The sequence below is a fragment of the Crocodylus porosus genome, unplaced genomic scaffold (assembly GCF_001723895.1).
Source record: "Crocodylus porosus isolate Cpor-Errol unplaced genomic scaffold, CroPor_comp1, whole genome shotgun sequence".
In the NCBI taxonomy this organism is placed as follows: Eukaryota; Metazoa; Chordata; order Crocodylia; family Crocodylidae; genus Crocodylus; species Crocodylus porosus.
In genome coordinates, this window is record NW_017728886.1 from 81248822 (window position 1) to 81274544 (window position 25723).

Below are 25723 nucleotides of genomic sequence, written 5' to 3' on the forward strand. Positions count from 1 at the left end.
GAGCAGGCGGCGGCGGCTGTTGCTGAGGGGGGAGGGGAGCTTCATTAGGCGTGTGGGTGTGGCGAATGGGTATTGGGGGTGAAGTGCATGGGGTGGGTGCTTGCAGGGGTGTTTAAGAGGTTCAAGTGTTTGCAAAGGGTGTGGGGGGGGGTCTGAGAGGAGGAAAAGGGGGGTTGTGGGGGTTTCTCTTTCTCAGCAGTCTCCTGATACTCTCAGGTGCAGCCTTTGCCTCCCTCTTACGGCCTTGGGTCCATGGGCTCCACATGCGTCTCCCTCCCACAGAAATACAAGACAAATTAAAAGCAGTTGGGGTTAGATCGGGCAGATTTCTGTCCCTTGCAGACCTAGGTCCTCTATAAGGATGTTCCTGAACCCATGGGTCACAACCCAAAAGTGGGTCCCAAGCGTATATGAAAGGGTTGTGAATAAACTTAAATGAATCAGCACACTTTAAAAATGGATTCTGGTATGAAAAAGGTTAAGAACCACTGCTCTAACATTACCAGCATGTTGGGTTTGGAGAAAGAAAGGTTTCCTAGTTTGGAAATCTCCAAGCACTAGCACCAGGCAGGAATCACGTGTCCTGATGAAGTAAGCTGTTGCTTATGGAAGCTTATGCACCTCTGATTTAGTCCCTAACATGGAACTCTACACTGCTTACTGCCTTTTCTTTTTACCATCGTTTTACGTAGTTTTACTGAGAGCAGCATTAGATGAACTGATGGCACTAATCCAGCTTGCTCTCTCTACAGTTAGTGTTTTCATCATCACTTGTATTTGTGGAACTACATTGGTAGAATAGCTCCAAAAACACTCTTGTATATACAGCCTATGTTCTGCACTAACGGAAAACCAGAAGGCTCTAAAAATAAAATGCTAACATTTTATAAATGAACTTGATGGGATACATGAATGTCCTGTGTTCCTGTTACAGACACTTATTTGAAGACCATGGTGAGGGATTTCCCTTATCAGACTATTTTTTGCATTCTCATTCCATCCAATGTGCAATTTCCAAAGAAAAGTGGACAGACAATATCAGTTCACAGGTGAAATCTGGTAAATGCTAGAAATATGATGCTGATTACAAAACTACTGATTGAAACCTAATAGAATGGACTTGCTTCCCCACTTCCTTCCCCCTTTTTATAATATAAGGAAAGGGAGATATATTTTGTCTACTAGTGTTCACAGTGAAGTTTTGAACTCGAGGCATTCTCCTTATTACGTTTATAACAGCTAAGGTTGTTGTTTCCTTCCATTCTTTCAGATATACATAGTTTAAAATTGAGTGAGCCATAAAGATGAAGATGGAAATTTTTTTGACTACGTAGCTCCCTGTTTTAACGTAGGGAAAGTAATTGCTCTGTCAAAACAGGCAAAGGAAATAGTGTAATTCTCCTAGGAAAAATAATTTGGGGTTACAGATACCTTTACAGTTAGTCTTATATAGTATAGGATCATTAAATGCAGAAACTTCTTTAAAAGAAGGATGGAGCTAGGCTTCTACTGATATACAAGTGTGTCTACATGTGATCCTGAATGACCATAGCATCTACAGGTGTCTATATGTGACCAGCAGCTATTTCGCCATAACAGTGCGCTCCCCTGTTTATAGCGCGCTGCTGTGGTGAAGCAGCTGCTAAAAATAACCACACATATGATGCAGTATGGGCAGTTACTGAGCAGTAACATCACTGTAGGGCAATGTGTAGATGTGACCAATAGCAACTATTAGCTTGATTTAGAAGAACTGCATTAATTCTAAATTGCAGCAGTTTTGACTAGAATGGAACTGTCATAGCAGTTTTCCAGCTGTTTTCTTAACTGTAAGTTGGAGCAACCAGATTCTCTTGATAGTTCTGTTAACTAGATGTGTATGTTGTCCTTAGTTATGTTCATTCTTTACATATAATAAAGCTGGCATGAGGAGTATACTGGAGGAAGGACGGGAGGTCAATGTAATATACAAGTAGGTGTAATAGATTTAAAGCATGGTGACATACTGTCAAAGATAGGTTTCACTACTTAATATGAGATTTTTCTAATAATGGTTCTCAGGCAACCAGCTACTCAGTTTATCTTTCATTCTCTGTAATAGGTGTTTATAGGATGATACTTCATGTTCCTTAGATTTAATTATTTCTTTCTTTTGCAATCAAAACGATGATCAGAAATTGTATTTTGTTAATTTCCTTTGTAGTAGTAAGTCAGTTATCTATCTCTTCTAGTGCCTCATCCTCTACAGTGGTCAGTACCACGTGCCTCTCCACATGTATTCTTATAGTGCTGCATATTTTTCTTATTCATATACATCACTTATTGAATTATGCTAAAATTGTTTCCATAATACCTTGTTACGATGCATTTCAGTGGTTAGTTGAGCATGTCAAAATAATTACTTTTTTTCCTTATTGAACACTTACGCCAATTTGAACCACCATTCTTTTATTCCAGAGTTAACAATAAAATGGGTTTATTTCAAAGAAAGTCACATTATCCATTAGTTTTATTTTGTGGTTGCTTTTTCCTGATTCATTCAGGGTACTGATACAGTTAGAGCTGTATTTGATATTTATAGCAGTGGTTTTCAAGCTGTGTTCTGTGGAACCCTAGGGTTCCGCAGGACATCATCAGGGGTTCTGCAGAGAGATTGAGGGTAATCAGGGCCAGAAGGCTGTGTGCTGTCATTGCTGGGCTGGGTTGCCCGACCCTGCATCAGGTCCTGTGGCCTGCAGAGAGGGGTTCTAGGACAGAAGTGATATGAAGGGGTTCAGTGACTTTAGGAAGACTGAAAACCATTGACTTATAATATGTTGATACTCTTTGTGAGATCAGTAGGTAGTCTTCAGGGCCACAAATTTCCTGCTAGTGATGTTTCGGAATAGTTCCATGTTTTAGAGATCAATACTGATAGCTTGCAAAAAAAACAAAGCCTGTTCTCTGACCCTTTTTCCCCATATTGTATTGCACCTTGAAATGAATCTCTGAACATGTGCAAGCAGCATTATTTTAGCCAACTGGACATTGTTAAAAGGCAGTTTTTGTTCCTGATAATTTGAATATATAGTCTGTGTGACTAGCACTCTAGGGGAGATTGCCTTTCAGATGGATGCAAGTAGCAGTTCACCAATAGATAGCCAGTTTTTAAGGAGCCAGTACTGATCCGATTTCCAATACACAGACGAGCAGCTTTGAAGAGCAGTGTGTGGCTGGTAAGTCTGTTGTGATGGAACGGATGTGGAAGGTGGGGTGGCAGATTGAGGCCCCCCACGGTGAGGGAAGGAGTGGGGTTGGGGGTGGGGTAGAGGCTGCCCAGCTGCAGCTCATGGGGTGGGGGCAGGTGCTGAGAGGGTGGCTTTTGCTGCTGTGTGCACAGTGGTAGGGCATGGGGGTGTCCCTGGATCTGTGCACGGGGTGAAGGCAGGCTGGGGCTGGGCTGGGCTTAGGGTGGGCAGTGGCAATGCTGGGAGGGGGCCATAGCCCTCCCAACCTCCCTTTCCTAGCGCTGCTGCCTGCCCCAAGCCCAGTCTGGCCCATCCTCTCTGCCAGGAAGAACCCGGTGAAGCTGTAGGCCCAGCCTGCAGTGGCAGCCCACCCCATGCAGATCGGGGGGGCACTTGCCCCTCATGCCCTCCTGGGGTATGTGCAGTTCTTGGAGCTGTCCCCCTGTGGCCCCCAGATGAGCCATGGCTCTGTCCTGTGCCATGCCCCACCCTCACTCCCTTATCATAGGGGCCTTGATCTACCCCTACACCCACTTCTCCCCTCCCCCTTCTCCTTCTACCACAAGAGACTTATTAGCTGTACACAGCTCTCCAAGCTGTCAGGCTGTGCTCCTTGCCACCCAGGTGCTGTGCTGCAGCTGCGCACATGCACAGGGCATTTAAAATTGGCCAAATTATCATCCATATCAGGCAAAAAAAAAGCCGATGTCCAATACAGTGAATTTTCTTTAATTTGGTGCCAGTCTGATATCGGACTGATGTATTGGTGCACCTCTCATAGCAAGTGTTCATGTTGTACTTGCACTTACAAAGTTTCTTGGATATACTCTTGACCATTCTTGTTGACGCCTTTGGAGCCCAGGTTTCAGTGTATAAATTTTTGCATAACAAATGTTGTATACCTTTTTCCCCCTTCAACTGGCTAACCTAGATTGTATCTTGTATCCTACTCTACATTCTTTCTGGAACAGGTTATTTCAACAGAACATGTAATTGTGAACGTAGAAAAAAAATCAGAACAAGACTATAAAGATTTGGATTAAATAGACTAAAATCATTATTGATGAAAGGAAGAAGTCAAACTTTTTAATGGAACCTTATGAACAAAGGTAGGAATTGGGTTTTATAGCCATAATCAAGCAGGGATTGCAGTTTATCATCAAAATTGATTACCTGCTGAAGTGACGTTTCTTGATGATCTTTAACAACCTTCAAATCCTTCAAATTAATATAACTAAAAAAATCAAACTAAGTTTCATAAAATGGAAAAAATCAAAGGGCTTTTTTTTTTTAATACAAACTTTGTTAAGGGGATAAAAGTCGAGGCATGATTTAGAAAAGTCTCTTATAATTTAAAATATTGGAAGATGAGTCAGAAATTAACAGATTCTTCCTTTGATTTAATAGGGGGAAAAAATGAATTAATGGATACTGGGTGTGTCTACATATGCATTAGATCCAGGAGCACTTTACTTGCAAGTGCTTGTGAGTAAATGCATCCAGGCAGGCATCTACATGTAGGGAAGTGGGAGCAGATTTGCTGCTAATGGCGGTAAGCTGCTCTTGGTTTCTGGGGCCCTGCTTGCTACCACCAGCTCTAGGCTCCCCCTGGGTGCTAGTCCAGGGGTTGGCAGGGAGCATCAGGCCAGGAGACCATTGTCTTCTTGCCAGGGTTGGGATATTGCTCCCTGGGCCTGGGGAGGGGGCGGAGCTGCCTGCTGCTGGGGCAGGGACAATGTATCCCTGCCCTGCCAGGAGGAGCTCCCAGCCCTGGCTCCCTGACTGGAGCAAGGGATTTGGACAGAGCTGCAGATTTGTTCCCACTCAGGCATTTATACAAGTGCTACTGCTCAGTTAGTAAATCACAAGTAAATTTGCTACTTGCATTTGCAGGTAGCAAGTTTACTTGTAATTAGTGAGGTTTACTGCACAGTACACATGTGCATATGCTTACTGTGCAGTAAGTTATGCTACTTCTCAGTATAGCATCTCATGTAGATGTACCCACTGTTGATTTAAAGTAGGGATATTAAGTATATGGCCCACTGGCTGGATCTGGCCTGTGCAACTGTATGATCTGGCCTATGCATCTCTGGACTGACCCCCATTTGCAGCAGCTGGACCTGGCACTGCCTGCCAGGTACATGACACAGAGGGTTGGTCTAGGCTGTGCACTACATGTGGCACCCTGATGGACTGGTCCTTTGCATTGGTTTTGGGGCTGATCTGGATCAGGCCATGCCAGTCAGCATACAAAGCCAGTCTCATGGGGTATGACATACAATGTGCATGCTAGACCAACTCCCTGAGCTGCATATGGTGTGTGCAGCCAGTCTAGCTCCACAGACCACATACAGCAAGCACTGTCATGGGGCGTCCCGTGTGCTCAGGGCTTACATGGGGCACATGTGGTCTCTGGTGTGGGCTGGACCCAGTACTGCATGTAGTGTGTAGTGTCTGGGCTGCAGGCTGCATGTGGCACCCCAAACAGACCTTCAGTGTTCCCTGCAGCGCATTCCCCCTGCCAGCCTAATGTGCTCTACAGTGGAGTCGCATCTTACATGGGGGTTAGATTCTAAAGTCAGTGCTTAAGGCGACTAATCTAACTCACATATAGTCAAAATTACCCTTGGGCTTGCCCGGTGGTACAGTCCCTACTTCCCACCCAGGGCCGCCTGCACCAAACTCCTGCCCGGCCAGCATGCACAGGTTCCCAGCAGGGCTGCTCCCAATGTAGCTGCTTGGCCCCATGCACAGCACTGTGGGGGGCAGCTGCAGGCTGAATCCATACAATCGGCACTCCGGGGCATACGCGTATGATGAATTCACGCAAGTTAAATGCACATATGATAGAACTCCACTATATACACAGCAAACCCAAGGGCTGGCATGTACTGTGTGTGGTGTGCAGGAGGACCCCAGCACCACGGGCACTGTGCAGGGTGTGGTTTTAGTTCAGCCTACAAACTGGCCCAACAACCCCCATTCAGTCTGTAGGGCTGGATGAGTCAGACACCCCTGATTTGAAGAGCTGCAAGATACAGTTGTGTCACTGGTATATGTGAGCTATTTATGTCCCTCGTGCATCTGTTTTGAAGGGTGTATATTAGAAAGCTATATGGGTAAAAATTGGTCATATTTATTTTCATTTAAGCAATGTGAATTCTGTGCTAAAACTGCCATTTTAAAATCAATTACAGGTCTCTTTGGAATGGTCTTTTTGGAAAATGTAAGTTTCAGTTTGCAAGCCTCCATCTAATTAAAAGCTAATGAATTATATTCTGCTGGCTCTGAAGATTGCAGTGGCTTTCACAGTTCAGTGCTGTCCAGTTGAACCCCAAACCTGGAGTAAGAATTAACATTTTTGAACAAGTTTGGCCTTTACATTTCATATTATTGGAAGATATGAAGATGACTGAGGGAAGACACCTCACATGAATATATGCGTTTATAAAGATTACTAGACCCCTGGCAGCTGCTATTCCCCACCGTGAATTTTATATATTGCAACAGGTGGCAACTCCTGGGACTGGGTCTCATGTCAGCCCCACCCACCTGTCTCTATGGGGCAGTCTGCCCAATCCATGACTGCCATGACTTTATTGTTCCGATATATGGATGGTACATGCAGGAGACTGCCCCGATGCCAGGGGGCCACTATCTGCAGCTCCAGCCTCCCCTACATTGCAGCTCATGCCTCACACATGGCATCCAGATTAATATTACTTCCAGTCTGAGACTGGAGCAAACTGAGTCCAAAGCTGGGCCATGTACATGCACATGCACCCCACCTCCCGTCACAGAAGGCCTTTTCCACTCCACCCCTCTCTCACCGGGGCCTCTGGCATGCTGCTCATTACTGAGCCACACTCCACTGCCCTGCTCCTCCTTGAACCCTCTTGGGCCATCAGGCTTCTCTATTCTCATACTAGCCTTGCCACATAGAACCTTCTGTTTCTGCAAGTTCCTGTACTCTACGTGGGACGGCCTTATGCCAAACCCTGGGCTAGTTCTGCTCCAACCCTCTCGTCAGGCACAACTTCACACGGGGCTGGCCCTTGCACTGTCCTTCAAGTTTACGCTCATTCAACCCTACTCAGCACACCCCTTGGACTGTCCTTCAGGCCTACTCTGACTTCAGACCTACTCAGCCTCCTCACATGCACAGCCTTTTAGGCCTACCTGCACTTCAGCCCTACTCAGTGCAGGGCCTCCCAGTGCTCTCCATATTACCCCCTCTGGGACCTCATATCACTGCTACGCTCAGGCACTTACATGTGGACCTACCTGGCCCCCACTACTTCCCTAGTGGCCTCAGCCCACCTGAAGATGGGGGCTGAGGTTAAGGCACCCCCTCGTCACCTTTCACCAGGGAGGTAACCGGTCAGGCATTTCCTGGGGACTCCCACGTCACCAGGAGCCCCACCAGGCCAACCTTCCTTGGCAGGGTACAGTTTTAGGTTATGCCTACAAACCATCCCCATAAGCTGCTGCTCTTACCTCCAAGGTTGTTACTGCTGCAGCTCAGCTAAACAATGTTTCTGCTTCCCCTGGCCCCAGCAAATTGCAGCCTTTATATGCCTTGTTCCAAAGGGCTGCCCTCATCAAGCACCTGGTAGCTGCCTGCCTCTGCCCTTGAAGTGGCAGGCACCTGAAGGTGCCCTGGCACATGTATATTGCTGTTTCCAGAGCAGAATTCAAAACATAATCTGAGGTCCCTGGCAGATGTTAAAGATCTGGCATGGCAGGATACAGGACTATAAAATATATTATGTATATATAGTTTATAAAGATTTAAATTAACATGTTACTTGCATGATAAATTGTAACATGTCATATGTTCAACCAGTTTATAATGTAATATAAATGGCAAACTAACCAGAGATGCATTTTACATCTAATGTTCCACATCTTTGTGGCTGTATTATGCTTTAATTGAAACATGTGGCATGTTGTAAAGTGTGTTTGGTGAGCCAGGCTTGGGAGATACTCTCTCTAGCGTTGGACTGGACAACAGCCCCTTTACATTTCCCAGTGTGTGGGGAGCTTGGTACAAAGGAGGCCACACTCTGGTCCCTAGCACATTCCCATTTAATGGTAACATGGGATCTGATCAGTGGTCACACATTTATGGCAGGAAGATTGATTTTTTGGGATGGGGACTGGATCCACATTGTATCCTTTCTACTTCCCAGTGCAGGATGGTTCTGGGCTCTTGCACTTGTAAGTTAAGAGCTGGGTGCTTGCAGTCTCCCTTGACCTGCGGCTACCTGGCACAGGGGAGTTTGGGTCTACGAGTTTAAAGTTCTTGGTGGGAGAGCCCCTCAGCCTGCCTTGCCAGGAGCCTGTAGGGAGGGCCCAGGCCCAGTTGGAGTCTCAGGGCTGCCCCAGGCTGGTACCAGCAAGACTGTTGGCACTGTGTGTTGGAGACCTGGGGCCGTCAAGGGCTGATTCTGACAACTGCCTGATTGTTGGACATCAGCCCCGTCAGTCCTGATGTGTGGAGATGCCACTTGTTCAATTTAAGGTGACATATAATTCCACCTTAAAAATGTTCTATATCAAATGTGGAATATTTTTATAGTCAGTTTACTATTTAGTGGCACCTTAAATTGCATGTACATCTTAGCACCCTTGCAATTTTTGGCAGGATTAACACATTAATTGCTGCATAGATGTAACGTATGCCAGGGACTTTTGATGCCAGGCTCCATGGGCACTGGCAAGTTTAAAGTTGCACTGGGTAGCCTGACACTGGGGACCAGTTCCTCAGTGCTGTACTGCCTAGCAAGCCTTTAAAGCAGGAGTAGGAAACCCCCGCACGCATGCCAGACCATGGCACGCAAAGGCATTTTGCTTGGCACTTGTGCATCAGGGAAGGGGCTGGGGCTGCACTGTCAGACAAGGTTCAGGCCCTCACATCTCCCCCAGTGTCTGTTCCTGGCACACTAACATCTTACGAGTCAAGGTTGTGGGTGTTTTTGGCGCTCTGCCCAAAAACATTGCTGACCCCTGCTTTAAAGTTTTGAATATATGATGACATCTGAGGAATTTTATCCCAGATCCTTAAAATCATGTATCCTGCCATGTCAGATCTTTAACATCTGCCGGGGATCTCAGATTACGTTCTGAATTCTGCTCTGGGAACTGTACTACATGAGTGTAACTACTTACAAGTTAGTTGACAATACTAATTCATCATAACACCTTTAAAAGAAAAAAAAACAGGCTTTCAGTTAATTTCCTTTAGAACTTTGTTCATTGTCTTGATTCTAGACAATGTTGGTCCTACCAGATTTCGTTTGCTGGTATCTATTACTATCTATTACTAGACTGTGGCTTAAGTTAGACTCCTTAATGTTTCTGGTTGAACAGAAAGGTAAAAAGGCCTGGTCAAATATTTGTAAAACTTTCTTTGTAATTTACCCCTTTTATGGAAGGAATCTAGCCCTTTCATGGGCTCTTGCATGGAAGGAATTGAGCACTTGCCTGGGAGCTGACTTCAAATTTCTGTTGCCTTTTTCAGGCAATTCTTAGATAAAGGGATGCAGCTTGATTTATACTAAGACTACGTCTGTAGTAATGTTGCCTCCTTCATTACCAACGGTATACTTGTGTTTAGAGTGCATATAAGGCTCTAGATATGCTCCTTGTTGGGGAAGGTAATTCCTTCACATTATTTTCTCTATTGTATTTCAAACTTTAGGATATTTAAAATATACCTTGCTCTAACTTTTATTGGAGTTGATTAGTGGTTAACCAGACTATCCAAAAAATGTAGATCAATAACTGGTCAGACTATTATCTCTGCATATTTGCTTAAATTCAGTATAGCAGGTTTTTATTTTTTAGTGGCTGAAACTGAGGTCAGAACTTTAAGGAACCTGTTGTCTTTTGTTTTATGGGTATAGTTCAAGTGCCATGCAGTTAGGCTGCACAAATACAAAAGAGTGTTTTTTTTAGTTTCTTTACAATTTTGAAAATTCTCTAATATGCTTTTAGGGCAAGAATATTTAGGACCTTTTACAGTAGAACCTGGATTCCTTTTAGGGTTTGCTTCCTAACTTCTCCACTGTGAAGATGAAGGTTAGGAAATATTTGGGGGCTTATATAGCCACAGCAGACAGATGTTTGGATCATAGTCTCTTGCCAGCTAATTGCTGAAGTTTTTATTTCAAAGGGCTTGTTCAGTTAGCTGTGCCTGGATCATAGAGGTGCTAATCAGAAAAGTGGTGCATTGTGAAATAAAAAACGACAGCAAGAAGCTGAGCAGGTTTTGGACTGTCTGTTCAAAAATTCAGGTTCTGTTGCATTTCTGCTGTTCATTATCTGTGGACTTAGGAAAGTATCAGCTGTTTAGGAGATTAAATAGATTTAAGCACCATGTCTCCTCTAAATCTCAGTGTCTTTCTTTATTGGAACATTATCAAAATGAATTTTGAAAAATTCATTCTGATCCTGTTCTGTTTAAGTTTGTCTCAGTTTCTATGTAGCGATTCCTCTTCAAGATCACTAAGAAGTGCCTGCCTGGTATGTCTTGTAACAAAGGCCATTTGTTAAACACAGTGCAAGTACAGTATGGGCAATTGGCATGTAAACTCCCCAATTTATTCTGATTACTGTTCTAGAGGAATCATCTGTAGTGATGGAAATAGGTCTTTCCTCATGTCAATTCAGTTTGTATTGTCTAAGTACCTGTAAAGATGACCAACACCTCCATTACTCATCTTCAGTATGCTGGTGGTTATGTGTGCCCACTCAGCTGAAGAGTTCCAGGCCACTTTCAGCTGCTTTTGTGAAGTGTACAAAATGCTTGGATTTGCTGTCAACTTCATGAAAACTAAGATACTTTACCAACCAACTATTCCCCATGTATGGCAGAGGGCAGTCATTGGAAAACGTTGAGATTTTTTCTTACCTGGGTAGTCATCTTTCCCAAAAAGTAAAATAGATGATGATAGTCAACACCAAATGAAATCTGCCAGTTCTGCCTTTGAATGTCTCCAAAATCATGTCTTTGATGATCGTGACATCAGGACACAAACCAAACTTCTTATCTACCAGGCTATTGTTGTCATCCCACCCTGTTAGATGTGCGTGAAGCCTGGACAGCATCTCAGAAACACCAAAAACCCTTTGAATGCTACCACCAGCAATGTCTTTGGAAAATCTCCTGTATCAGTTGGAAGGACAGAAGAATTAATGCCAGCACCCTGGTTCAAGCGAACACCATGAGGTGCTTGAACCCCACCAGCATTGAAGCCATGTCTATACGGTATCAGTTCCATTGGCTAGGGCATGTCATAAGGATGTCTGACAACCAGCTCCCAAAACAGGTCCTATCATCCCAGCTTGCCAGTGGTCACCAATCTGGAAGTGGGCAAAAGAAGAGAATCCAAAATTGGTGTTCTTGAAGGCCAGTCTGAAGAAATGCAATACAAACGTCAATACCTGGTAGACTTGAGTACTAAATTGTCCCCAGTGGCACTGTGAAGTACAAGTCAGTCACCATTTTGAGCAAACTTTCCTCACTGTGGAGGTGGATAAATGAAAGAGACAAAGGAGAAAAGCTGTGACCTGACATCACCAGGATCTACTTCTTACTCCTGGAACTGTTTGACATATCTGCAGTCAAACATGCAGATCTTAGATTGGCCTCTTCAGTCATATGTGGATGCACTGATGATTTCCTGATCTGCTAGAAGACGCATCCTCATGTCAAGGGACTGCTGCCACTGTCACTGCCGCTGCTGAATCACCCCAGAAATGAATTGTACCGATTTCTGCAATCATACTTCTGTCCCCTCATGTGTGCTCTGTATAGTTGTAGATCTTTTGTGTGTTCAAAACCCCCCCACACCTTGTGGGAAGGATTTTCTTCTTGACTGTATGAAGTTACCGTATTTTTCGGACCATAAGACGCACTTTTTTCCCCCCAAAAGTGGGGGGAAAACGAGGGTGCGTCTTATGGTCCGAAGGTGTGTGTCCCAGGGAGACGGGGCGGAGCTTGCCCGCGGAGGCGGCGGAGCCCGAGCGGGACACCCACCGCTTGTTTAGACCGGAAGCCGGCGCCCGTGCCGGTGGCTGGGAGCCGGCAATAAAAATGGCCGGCCGGAAGCACACATAGTCTCTCCTGCCATAAAAACTGGGTGCGTCTTATGGTCAGGTGCGTCTTATGGTCCGAAGGTGTGTGTCCCAGGGAGACGGGGCGGAGCTTGCCCGCGGAGGCGGCGGAGCCCGAGCGGGACATCCGCCGCTTGTTTACACCGGAAGCCGGCGCCCGTGCCGGTGGCTGGGAGCCGGCAATAAAAATGGCCGGCCGGAACAGACGGGGCAGGAGTCCGAAGGAGGGACTCGCTGCCGCGGAGACTGAGGCTCCAGGAGGGGTGCGTCTTATGGTCCGGTGCGTCTTATGGTCCGAAAAATACGGTATATACCTGAACTGAATATGAGCTGTCCTGCTCCATGCTCAGAACTGTGCTTTAGTAATGTTTGTATACCAAATGTGAGACAAGTACAGTTAGCCATTAATAAAAGTGATTGTGTACAAACTGATTAGGCCAAAGAGTGTTAAATACATGAGATAAATTGGGTAAAAGACTGTAAGTTTCCCCTCGTTATAATGCGGATTTTCTCCTTTAAAGAGAGAAATAATAGATTTTCCCCTTTAAAGGAGAAAAACCCTGAATCTTTTAAATGTGCCCAAGTAATGTCCCTTGAAGTTAAATTTTTAGTCTTCTGCTGGTTTCTGCCATATCTACTGCCTTTGACTACTGTAGTTCCTTACTCTGTGCTCGCTAAATTCCAATATGCATAAAATTGCAGAGTGGAATATGTCTGAGTCAATTGGATTCCTTCACTGTTTTGTGTTACACGCTGAGCACATACTTTGTCCAAGGCAAGGTTAGCCTGATTTGTTCTGAGGAGCTTCCCTATAAAAGAAAGGCAAGCTTCTTTGATAACAGACTCCCTGTGCCTGGAGAAGGGTGCTTGTATCTGAAAGCTTGCAAAGAACTTTTTTCCAACTACTCAGCTGGTTTAATAAAAGCTATCACATCTACCTAAGCAAAAATCCTATCAAATAAAGGTATTTGATGCTAAGTTAGAGGACTGTGACTCAAAAGCTGTCATGGAGCAATTTAGGATTATTGCCTTGGCTCAACTCCGGTCGGGCTTTGTGGAACAATGGATTTTTACGTTGGCACTAGCTAGTGGTGGATATACTGCTCCTTTTAATCTTGCTCACAAGGCCAAAGGAGAGTGATTATATTTAATTCGGCATGCTTTTCTGATAAAGAAGTGTCATCCATTGCTGCTGCAAGAAGAATGGGTCAGAGCAAGAGAAGACAGAAAGGACTCTGTCTGGCCTGAAATGTTGATATCAGGACTGTCCAACTTTTGAATGGCAGCAGGCCGTGTGCTACAAGATGCATGCCCCCTGCCCCCTCTCCTGGCATGGTGGGCCTTCCTGCAGTGCTGCACCACACAGTTGGCATTCCCTCATAGTGCTATGCTGTACAGCACTCCAGGCCTCCTGATGCCTTATCCCTGGTCATAGGCTCCATGAGACCCTTGGGTTGTGTTGTCCCAACCCCAAGGATGGGGACAGGAATTATAAGCTGGAGGTGGGATGGACAGCTGAGAAACCCTGCTAACAGCAGTAAATGAATTCCTCAGGCTGGGTACAGTCCACACACTGCCAGTTGGAGCCCTGTTGATTTAACCTAGCACTCAGAAATAAATAAGAACATGATAGAGAAAGATGTCACAGGACTTTGGTTATTTTGCAAATATCTATAATTCTCTAGTTCTTTTTAGTGGTAAAATGATAGTGGTAAAAGCTTGTTTTGCTGAGCCTGTGTCCCTTGTTTATCTGCAATATTGTTCCAGAAGAGATTAAATTAGAAGCCAGAACCCAGAATGAGGTAGTGCACAGGAGGAATATGTGTGAGCAACTGAGGGGGCTAAGGCATTGCAGCAGCTTGACTGAAAAGTCCCACTTTTCAAAGAAGTGTTCATGCAAGAGATCCTTAGAATTCTAAGATCATAGCAAATTAAGGTTGGAAGGGACCTCAGGAGTCCAGCCCCCAGCTCAAAGCAGGACCATCCCCAACTAGATCATTCCAGTTAGAGTTTTGTTCAGCTGGGCCTTAAAAACCTCCAAGGATGGAGATTCCACCACCTCTCTAAGTAACCCGTTCCTGTGCTTCACCACGCTCCTAATGAACGAGTTTTTCCTAATATCCAAACAGAACTTCCCTTGCTGCAAATTGAGACCATTGCTCCTTGTTTTATCATTTGCTCTCCAACTTGTCCACATCCTTTTTAGTGCAGGGTACAAAACTGGACACAGTACTTGAAGTGTGGCCATACCAGTGCAGAATAGAGGGGAGTAATTACTTCCCTCGATCATATGGCAACGATCCTGCTAATGTATGCTATTAGCCTTCTTGGCAACAAGGGCATAGTGTTGACTCATATCCATCTTACTGCCCGTTGTAACCCCCAGGTCCTTTTCTGCAGGGCTGCTGCTTAGCTAGCCAGTTGGTCCCAAGCCTGTAGCAGTGCATGGGATTCTTCCTTCCTAAATGCAGGACTTTGCACTTGGCCTTGTTGAACCTAATGAGATTTCTTTTGGCCCAATCCTCCAATTTGTCTAGGTCACTCTAAATCCTAGCCCTACCCTCCCACCTATATAGTACTCCCCCCAACTTGGTGTCATCCGCAGGCTTGTTGAGAGTGCACTCCATTCCATCTTCCAGATTGTTAATGGATATATTGAACACAACTGGCCCCAGGGCCGACCCCTGGGGCATTCTTGATACTGGCTGCTGACTAGACATCAAGCCATTGATCACACCCCATTGAGACTGATGATCCAGCCAGCTTTCTGTCCACTTGACAGTCCATTCATCCAACCAACGTATACTTCCGTAACTTGCTTGCAAGAATGCTTTGGGAGACTGTATCAGAAGCCTTGTTAAAGTCAAGGTATACCATGTCCACTGCTTTCTCTGCATCTGCAAAGCCAGGCATGACTTTCCCTTGGTGAATCCATGCTGACTGTTCCTGGTCACTTTCAGCATGGATTCATCAAGTGCTTAGAAATGGATTCCCTGAGGATGTGCTCCATGATTATTTTGGGAACTGAGGTGAGGCTGACTGGTCTTTAGTTCCCTGGATCCTCCTTCCCTTTCTTAAAGATGGGCACTATATTTGCCCTTTTCCAGTCATCCAGGACCTCCCTTAATCACTATAAGTTTTCAAATAATGACCAGCAGCTTTGCAATCACATCAGCTAACACCCTGAGCACCCTCAGATGCATTGCATGTCGTCCCATGGACTTGTACACACCCAGCTTTTGGTCCCTAAATGGTCCCTAACCTGTTTTTTCACCACTGAGGGCTGCTCACCTTCTCCCCAAACTGTGCTGCCTGGTGCAGTAGTCTGGGAGCCGACCTTGCCTGTGAAGACTGAGGTGGAAAAGGCATTAAATACTCCAGCCTTTTCCTCCTCATTTGTCATAGGTTGCCTCCCACATTCAGTCTCGTTATTCATAAATGTATTATTTTTAGTGATTATTCAAGCAGCTTTACCATGTGTTCAAATTTATTTTTAATGAGCTTTCTCCATGTTCTCTGCTGTTGTGGCTTAGGTACCAGTTATCATAATCTAGTTTTCGTTATAAGCCATTGTCAGATATGTATCCATTCTCTCTTTTAGCACTTTTATTGTAGCTTAGGCACTGCTCCATTCATAGAAGTAATTCAAAACGATACTAAACCATTGTTTAATGCATCAGCAACTGATCAGGCTCAAAGCAAGTATCAACTAACAGAAGCTCTGTGGTCCTCAGGAAATAGTTTGTGATGTAAAACACTCAAGATGTTATTCCTTCCTTTATAGTAAAGATAATGGTTTTCTTTTTCAAAGTTTTCTTAGTCATTTTTGAGAAGAGACAGTTTCTCTGTATGTTTGGTTGGTTTAATTACTCTTTTGAACTGCTCTTTGGGGAGCTGACCTGCTCAGGGATTGTCTCTTCCTGAGGGCAGTGATTCTTAACCAGGGTACAATGAGATCTTTTTAAGAATAGCATGGGATGCCATGCAATATTTGTACTGTTAGGCATGCAAATAGACCTACACACAGTTCATGAGATAAACCCAGACATTGAAAGTGGGAATCTATTATGTCAAAAACATTCTGTCTGTAGTCTTTCTGAGTTCTGTGCAACAAAGGAATTGCTCCATTATTTTCTCATAGTCAAGGGATGAGTGAAAGCCAAAAGCTGGCCTTTTCCAAGGAGTGCCTTGCTTCCCAAAACACTGAGAACCACTCTACTTCGACTTTAATTTTGGGTAGTTCCTTTAAATCGGGGATGTCAAACTTATTTAGTTCCAGGACTGGATTTGGACTGTGGAGCTCGGTGGGGATCAGACCAGATCTGGCAGCAGAAGGGCAAGTGATGTCAAGGAGGCATGGGGGTTAACAACAGCTGTCAGTCATTCCTCCCGTCTCCCCACCCCCCCAGTATGCATCCACAATGGGGATTCATACCATGGATTTCAACAGCAGCCTCCCAAGGAGCCCCATTGTCCAGATGGCACAGCGCTATGGGCTGGGTGTTTGACACCCCTGTTCCAAGTGAATAAACGGGGAGTAATGTGATCCAGGTTATTTCATTTACTGCAGGGGCATAGCATGCACATAGGCAATAATATTGGAGGGGCTGACAGTGCTGTAGAACTTGTCTACATTACAGAGGTTTGCTGAAAGTGTGTTGTTAGCTAGTGGTGTGAAAAAATCACTACATCTATCCCCAGTATGGGTTTAGCTGGCTGAAAGTGGGTTCTGTTGTTTGGGGTACCTGGGGTACTTTGGCAGAGACACTTCTGCCAGTCAACCTGGTGACTTGGAAGGAAGCTAGTGTCCGTACTTCTGGTATTTCCAGTACTGGTGGCAGATAAGGTACTCCCAAATTACGAATGTACTATTGCCACTTCTGGCTATCTCCGGTACCTCATTTACAGAAAATTTCTTTTCAGCACTAAAAGCTATCCAATCCATAACAACCTGCCTCTGCCTGGTGAACTTTACTCTCTCCAGTCCACTGTTGCCTTCAAATCACTTAATTGTCTAACCTTTTAGGAAATGACAGAAAAGAAAACATTTACTTGTACTCTATAGACCTTTGTTGATGTTGTTCTTAGTATTCCTCCTTGACTATTGATTAACTATATTATAATAACTATGGATATGGACAATGATATACAGTTTTGTTCATGCTTCATTAGATGCAAGGTGAAGTTGCTGTTGCTTCTCTTCTGTCATCTTTTTATGGTTTTTCTGCATCCTTCCCTGATTTGTTACCTTTTCGTTTTTTATTCTCCTTTCAAGAAATCTGGTAGTGCTGAAATACTGAGATAGATGTAATTATAGAGTTTCCTGTTCTGCTAGTATAGTGGCATCCAACCTCCTGGCCCTGCTAACTGGATGAGTGGTGTGGGATCAGTGCATGAGGTCAGTCTGTAGGTACGACCCTGTGTGTCAGCCTGATCCCCTTGTACCTGGATCTGGCTGTGCATGGGGCTCCCCACAGTCTGCAAATCTGGCATCAGGGAAGTGGCAGTTAATGCTGCCACTTCTCCCCTGCCGCCAAATTTCTGGACTCGGAAGAGCCTCATGGACCTGCTCCCTCTGCAGGCTTGAGGTTGAGAATCCCTGTGCTAGTATATGTTATCCCTTGGGATGTTTCTTGTTATAGTGAATAATTCCAGACTGTCTTGCATACTCTAATGTGACTTGGCAATAAATTAACTGGCTAGTCTATCATTGATTTAAGTAACTTCACGTATCTGGGCTGAACAGCTTACACTTGCTTGACCATTATACAGTGAAATGATAATTAGGGAAATGTGTCATTTTTTTTTCCTGTTGTGGTGTGGGAAGCTTGTTGGAGTCTATTCTTGTTGCTTTTGGACTTTGTACCTCCTGAAATACTGCATTAGGTTTAAATTGGAACTGTGATTTGTTTGCTTGTTTACAAGCTCTAGAATCGCTCCATAAGTATTATGCAGCTACTGCTAAAAATTGTTTAAGAACCAAATGTAAAGAGTCAGAAATGCGATGAATACTGAAATTAAGTTATTAGGTACTAAATAAAATGCTAGTGGTGATGTCTAAGTTTGGAGGATCGGTTGAGTTAAAACTTAAAACTGGGACAAGTTAGGAAAGTAATCAAAATACTGTTTTTCTTCTTGGCTTAATGAATTGTGGTTTCTTAAATAATAATTTACTTTGTTTCTCTTTTCAGGTTTTCTCAAATAATGATGAAGCCCTTATTAACAAAAAGTTACCCAAAGAACTTCTTTTAAGGTAAATCTAGATATTTTATGTTTAAGGAGTTATACATCATATTCAGATCGTATTTTGAAAATCATATTTTGATTTACAAAAATAGAAGTTACTCTTCATATATTATTAAATCTATGGCTCAGAATAAATAGAATTTACCTGATTTTATTTAAGAATTCTTTAACTTCTAGTTCAACTTCTAGTTATAGTCTTAATGTATTTTAATGTTTAGAAAAGAGGGTATATTGCTAAATGCTAGCATTTACATTGGTGGTTTTCTCTGCTTATTATCAGGTAAAACAGCAAAATGTCTGAAAGCTTTTTGATGTATAAGATATAAGGTTCAATAAAACTCTCTTCCTTGTCCCATTATCTTCATAATCTATATTAGAACACTATCCATTAACGTAACTCCTGCAGTAGTGCTTTTTGTTACGAAAGCTTATTTGTTATCTTTTAATAAAAACTCAGTAAAAACATCAGCGTTTTCAAAATGTTCTTTCACTGAGAGATACTATCTGTAACTGTATTTTGTCACTCTGCTCTGTAGGGTACAAGCATACTAAGGACTAGAGAGAAAAAAAAAGATTTTGTTAACACGGTAAATTAGTTGGTTACAGATTTTACCTCCTTGCTGGAATGTTGCTAGATCATCTGTGTAGGATTTAACTGTGATCATGCGGCTAAATAACTGATGGATGTTTCTCTTCTCTTCTCAGTGGCAATTTATTTTGGTCAAAATTTAAATAGTCCAGCATGATAGCTTCCAATCTTGAGATATTTCCATTGTTGTCTGAAACCAAAACTAGTCTAAAATTGAACCAGCTTATGAACTATTATATGAGTCTATTATACTTGGTTTTAGTTTTTATTACAACACATTCCATGAATTAAAATGTCTGCATGTATTTTGGTGGAATTACTGTTCTTTGTATTGTGTCCCTAAAATTGAGTTTACAATTGTTCGTACATTAAAGAGTTATGTGAATTAACTGTGGTTGTTACCTGGAACAATGTTTATGATGATTGTTTGCTATCTTGCATTGAAGCGAATTATCCAAAATATTATGCCCAGCTGCTTTCCAGAAGAAATCACAAGTGTACTGATATTCAGGCTTTTTCTCCAAGAGTAAAAATGGCTGTTCCAGGAGAAAGAATGGTTAAGACCTCGAAAAACAAATTCCTAACCGCTCAATACTACATATGGATTGCTTGATAAAATAGAAATGATTCTGTCCTCATTTTAGCAAATAGCTTACACCTGGCAATATTAAGTTATAAGTCATATGACTATTTCCCATTTCCTTCTTACTGTACTCCAGATGTGGTCTTTATTATGAAATGATACCTTCACTGTATCAGGTATCTTTTTTAGTGCTTTTCCCACTCCTCAGAATTCCTTCCTTACACCTCTTTTCCATGCAGCAATGGCTTTATTCTCAAATAGTCTATAGGTTAACAAACCCAAAAGTCAATCTATCACTCCCAGTTTGTATTCTGTGTGTTTCACAGTATTGAAATAGTGCTGTTATAGGAAATCAGCAGTCCTTTCCAAAAATGATATAATGTTGGTGAAAGTATGAAATGCACATAGCAGATTCTATAATTGCAAAGTTTCGAAATGGGTTTAGGCTATTCAGTCTTCTGAATGGTGAGTGTTCTGAATGCTACATATGTCTCTGGTGTTAATTTTTGTATTGTCGTGAAGTATTACTAAACCACTAGAGACATCACATTGTTGTACTGATCATAATTAATCCCCTAATTATTTTTACGCAGTTAAGTACAGTGTTCATCCTTTCATTAATAAGAGTAAGCTGGTCTTGGTGGAAATACTTTGCTTGCAGTAGCAAAACTAATTGTTAAGTAATGCTCAGAAGAGTCATCAGATGCAATCTTGGTAGTTTTCTGGAATTGCACAGTGGGATTTATATTCCTATTTACAGCAATTTGATGTTGACTACACTTTCTTTTTTCCCATGTGTGCAAGAAAAGCAGTTTCTAAAAATAACATAAAATTTTATTATATTTATGTATTTGATGCTGTAAATGAGAAACAATCTCTCATTTTCTTATTCACATTTAATATTTTTAATGTAATTGCACCAAGCTGCTCCCTACCCCATTTAAGCTGACAATCCTCTTCTAATAAGATACCTAAGAAAATTATGTACTATTTGATTTTAAATATATATATGCTTTCTAGTGTGCTGAATTGCAATGAAAAAATAGCCATATGATTTTACTGTTACCCTCTTCCTTCCTGTTGATGTGTGTCATCTGAAGTTAGATTATGAGCTCTTCAGAGCAGGATCTGCCTTCATAATTGTTCTGCAAAGCACCTACTGCACTTTTGAGTGATTATTGGAAAAGTTTAGTGTTGCAGCAAGGGAAACATCTGTCTGAAAATGGAGGAAACCAAAAAGATGATGACTTCATTTGATTCAGAGCATTAAGAACATGGCTGTCTAATGCAGGAATCAAGTGTCTCAAGAAAAGCCAATTTTGTATGAATTTTGTTTGTATCAGTGTCTCGCTTGGGTGGGGAGAGAGTTATTTTCATTCCACTTCATTTGTATCTTGTTTTGTTTTGTATACCATTATTTTAAAACTGAGTTTTGGTACTTTAACTTTTATTCTACAAAGAAAATAAGTTCCTTTTATAAATGTTAATAGCTTCACAGAGCTGTTCAAGCCAAAGGAAAAAATTGCCACCTCTTTCAGTTATTTCAGTGCTATTGATTTGTTAGTTGGCAGTAGCCACTCTTTTCTTCTTGCAGTTATATATCATGAAAAGCGAAAGATTGAATAAATGTTTTAATTGAATAATATTTATGTAAAACTCCTGTAGAGATATCTTATGTCAAGTAATATAAGTAATGTCATCAATTAACTGAATTTTACATTTCACTTTCTAAACCTGTGTGTGTGTGTGTGTGTGTATGTGTATGTGTATGTGTATGTATATGTGTGTGTGTGTATGTATATACACACACTCTTAAGCATTATTTGATTAGACAACTTTCCAATTAGAGGCATACATCTGACAAATAGATTTGTTAATTTAAGACTACCATTACCAAATCATAAATCAAAATGAAGCTAGGTTATTTCAAATATAAAGGCAGCTGTTTTTCCATTAAGATGACACAATCTTCAATTCCAGATACTCAAGAAGTTGCTAAAAATTGTTAGTTTCAGGAGATTGATTTTTCTTCAGTAATTACTGTTGTGCATTGCTGGAAGGATGATCTGATGGTCTTAATTTTAAAAGTGCTTAGAAATTTCACGCTTTTTAAGTAGTGTAATTTAAAATATAAAACAGCCTGGTTGTGAAGCAGTGGTCCTTAGAAATATTTTAAAAATATAATGGAAGTTAATATATTATATTATTGTAATGGATATCCTTCTTTTCCTTAATTTGGAAAGCAGAAGAGAGACAGGTTACAAATTGTTTGTTACTACTTGAGCTGCTGACACTCTTGCTAATGGAAAGCATCAAAAAAACTTACAAAGTGAACTAATAGGTTTTCCTCTGAAAGGTGTTTCCCCCTGCCCCTTTTAAATCAGTTTAGTCATGCAAAAATATGTGTATATGATGCACTAAACATTTCAAAATGATTTGTTCTAGATACCAGGTATAAGATGGGTAGGTATTGTCATGTTATGCAACTTTTTATACTTGGGTTAATTTTTTTTATTGAGCATATTAACTGATACTGTGAAAATAAAGAACACTCTAAATGTTTTATTTGTAACTTTTCCTTTAATCTATTTGCTTGTATATTAGCGATTTATCTCTAAAGAGAAAATGGAGAATGTTAAGTAATTTATTTTAGCAGTGATGACTCCTCCTCCCTTCCTATTTCCTAATAAATCCTACCCTTGCCTTAGAGAGTTCAGCAGTTTTCAGAGATTTTCCTAGTTTTTACATTTGCTATTTCTTTTGATGTGTAATCTTGAAATAAAGAAAGGAAAACTAGCATCGTATCTGTAACAAAGAGACCCTTTCCCTTGTGTTTCCCTTTCGTTACGCTCTTCAGTTTCTTCGTATTTATAAATTAATGATCTTTATACATTATGCCATAGACACTGGTTCAGCTGTGTATTCTGTGAAACACTGGGCTATCAAAAGGTAAGCAATCTGCAGTAGATACCCATGCTTGGATCACAGAATTAATGCATTAGACTCAAAATTTGAATGATCTAGTTAGAGGTTTGTGGGACTCCAATTCTAGCTGGTGGTGCCATTTTGCACGTGCAAAAGTATGCAAGTCATGAACTGATTACTAACTGGTAGATATGCTTATATTTCTGTTCTCATTTCACATGATCATTTCCTTGTTGCTTTTTGTTTGTTTTCCCCTAGTGCTTTCGCTATTGGAAATGATTCTTTATCATGCAAATTATTAATTTTTAATTGTTTCCTTTGTCTTTTCAGAGTCACATGTTGGGCAGGATACAGCAAGAAACCTGTCCTATCATAATACATTTAGTATTTTCTGTAACTTACATGTTTCCTGCCAGTACAGCGCCTGTGCACCTTGTAATCTTTAATCTGTTTATCCTTACATCTAGAACTGACTATTGTCTATAAAAAATTTTTTTTCCAAGTCACAATTGTATTTATTTATTTATTTGTTTGTTTGTTTGCTTTTAGGATTTTTACTATTTTTTCCTTTTGGAATTTGGATGAATCTGAAACCTTTTGAAATGTTTACACATGCAACTCAAAATAGCAAATAATCTTGTGGGAAACCCAGGTTCAAGTGCCTGTTCTGCCATTCTCCTGTGTCCCAGCAAGTGCCCCTAAGCCAGTGTTAGGCAATTACTTCAGCTGGAGTCAACTTAATGAGTTTTGGTGAGCTGTTGAGGGCCACAAGAGTACCCCACCTCTTGACAGGTGCCCCACCTGCTGGTTGCCATCTTTGGACCAGAAGTTCTGCCCCTAACCACTGACCTTTCCCACTGGATGTCCCTTGCCTTGCCCCCGGAAGTACTCCTTTTGGAGGGGAGGGAGGTTGCCATCTTGGAACTGGAAAAAAACCAAATCATATACTAAAAATGAAACCTCTACTATAACATGTTTTAATTTGTTTTAAAAAATACTTTTGTCCTGGTTTGTCTATTGTATATAGAGGTGATTGTATAATAGCTCAAAATAAAGTCTTACTCTTATATGTTATGTTGGGGGGTGTATGAGGTAGGTGTGCGTATGTGTGGAATGGTAGGGTGAGGGTGTGTGGGGGGTTTGTGGGGGAGGTGTAGTATGTGGGTATGGTAGGGTGTTGGATGTGCTTGTGGAGGGTCCTCCCATAGTGTGCAGTCCCTGCACCTGGCAGCAGCAGCCTTAGGGTACTCGTGGTCCACTGCAAGCGGAACCCCCCTGTAGCCCATGTCTCCTGCTACATCTCAGGAGCTGCATGTGGCAGCAGGGGGAGAGGGGCCACCCTGGCCTGGGTCCATCACATGAGGCGCCCTGCAACTCACATGCAGCTCCTATGACTCAGATGGAGCCGTGCACAGCCGGGGGAGCCCACGTGTGATGGAGCTGGCAGCCTGGCCCCTCTTCCTGCTGCCATGTGCAGCTCCCGAGACTTGTCTGGAATAGCAGGGAGCAGCGCTCCACCCCTCCTGGCTGAACACTGGGAGCTGCACATGGTGGCAGGGGCAGGACCAGGCCACTGGCTCCATTGCGTGTGGCTCCCAGCCAAGTCCCGGGAGCAGCATGTGAGCCATGGAGAGCCAGACCCACCTAGGCTGCACGCTCCCGTGAACCCTGGTCCTAGCTTGGGCCCAGTGCTTGTGCTGGCCCTGTGCTCCAGGCTGCAGGCTGTCACCAGTCCCTCACTCCTGCCCAGCTGCCTCTTCTTCCTCCATCCACTGCCAGCATTTCCCTACTTGCTGCCCATAGTGCTGCAGCAGGGACAGAAGGAGGGGCTGCTGAAGGCTGGGGGAGCCGAGCAGTTCCCTGGGTGGCTGCAGCAGCAGCTTCTCCTGAATACTGTGCACACTGGCCCTGGCTGGGGCTAGGGCAGGGGACCTCCCATGGGCGAGAGTGGGAGCACAACATGCTGCTGTGGTGGGGGGAGGCAGTATGAAATTGCCTGCTGGACTAGATCTGGCCTGTGGCCTGTATTTTGCCTACCCCTGCCCTAAACCATCAGGGACCTGGGTATTCTTGGGTGGATCTCTTGCTCTTTCATACATACCAAACAGGTATTCTACCATGGATGTGATGAGTCTAGCTAGCTCTCCTCTCAACACCTGTGTGAAGCAGAAGAGTACTTTTGTCTTATTTTACAATATGAAACGGGCAGTCTAAACAGTATATTTTAAATGGTCTTTAGCACCATGTAGTGATTCCCCAAGTTAGATTCATGTGTTCTATATCCAGAACTGAAAGCAATTTGCTGAGGTAGTGAGGCACTGTGACTCAGCTAATTAGTACTGCTGAGAAGGTAGTTTAATAAATAGTATGTAATCAATACAAAGCAATGGTTATAGAGAGGCTCTTGGACCTTATTAGTGGCTAATGGTGATGGCCTAAGTTAGCATCTGATCCCTTCAGAGGAAAAAATGTTAGTTACATAAATCCTTACTTTTCAAACTCCTATTTGGATTTCATCTGTTCTCGTTGGAATTCAAGGTAAATTTTTCATTATTTAAATGGTGAAGGATCAAGCCATTTAGGAGTTGATTCTTTTTTTTTTTAATTTAACTTCTTAGGAGGTGAACTGGGCGTTGGAGGAGAGCAAGCATTTGCTTGTCACTTAATAAGCTTGTCACTTAATAAGCTTGATTCCCCCACCCCACCCCCAGGCATAATATGGAGGATATCATGGGAGACAGTATAGCACTATGAAATATAACAGCTATGTATCAAAGCAGGAGATATCAGATATAATGAAACCCCTAGATTGAATTAATGTGGTTTTGAAAACTGCCTGTTTTGGGGGTTCCAGAAACACCTCACATGTTATACATTTAAGTGCCTTGGTATCTCTAAATTTCATAGATTTCATAGACATCAGGGCTGGAAGGGACCTCGGGAGATCATCGAGTCCAACCCCCTGCCCAAATGGCAGGAAGTCAGCTGGGGTTATAGAATCCCAGCAAGATAAGCATCCAATTTACTCTT

General features: G+C 42.6%; 1 protein-coding gene across 4 annotated transcripts in view; it reads left to right on the forward strand.

The window, feature by feature from the left end:
- The window catches only part of FBXL2 (F-box and leucine rich repeat protein 2), a 99054-nt gene that overhangs the window by 285 nt on the left and 73046 nt on the right, over positions 1-25723 (forward strand). For all 4 annotated transcript variants that reach the window (XR_002101636.1, XM_019537707.1, XM_019537725.1 and 1 more), the window contains exon 2: positions 18542-18603. Coding sequence is in view for 3 of the 4 variants with exons in the window: in XM_019537707.1 (XP_019393252.1) it covers positions 18542-18603 (62 nt within the window). In the remaining variant the exon portion in view is untranslated. The remainder of the gene's footprint in view (positions 1-18541; positions 18604-25723) is intronic.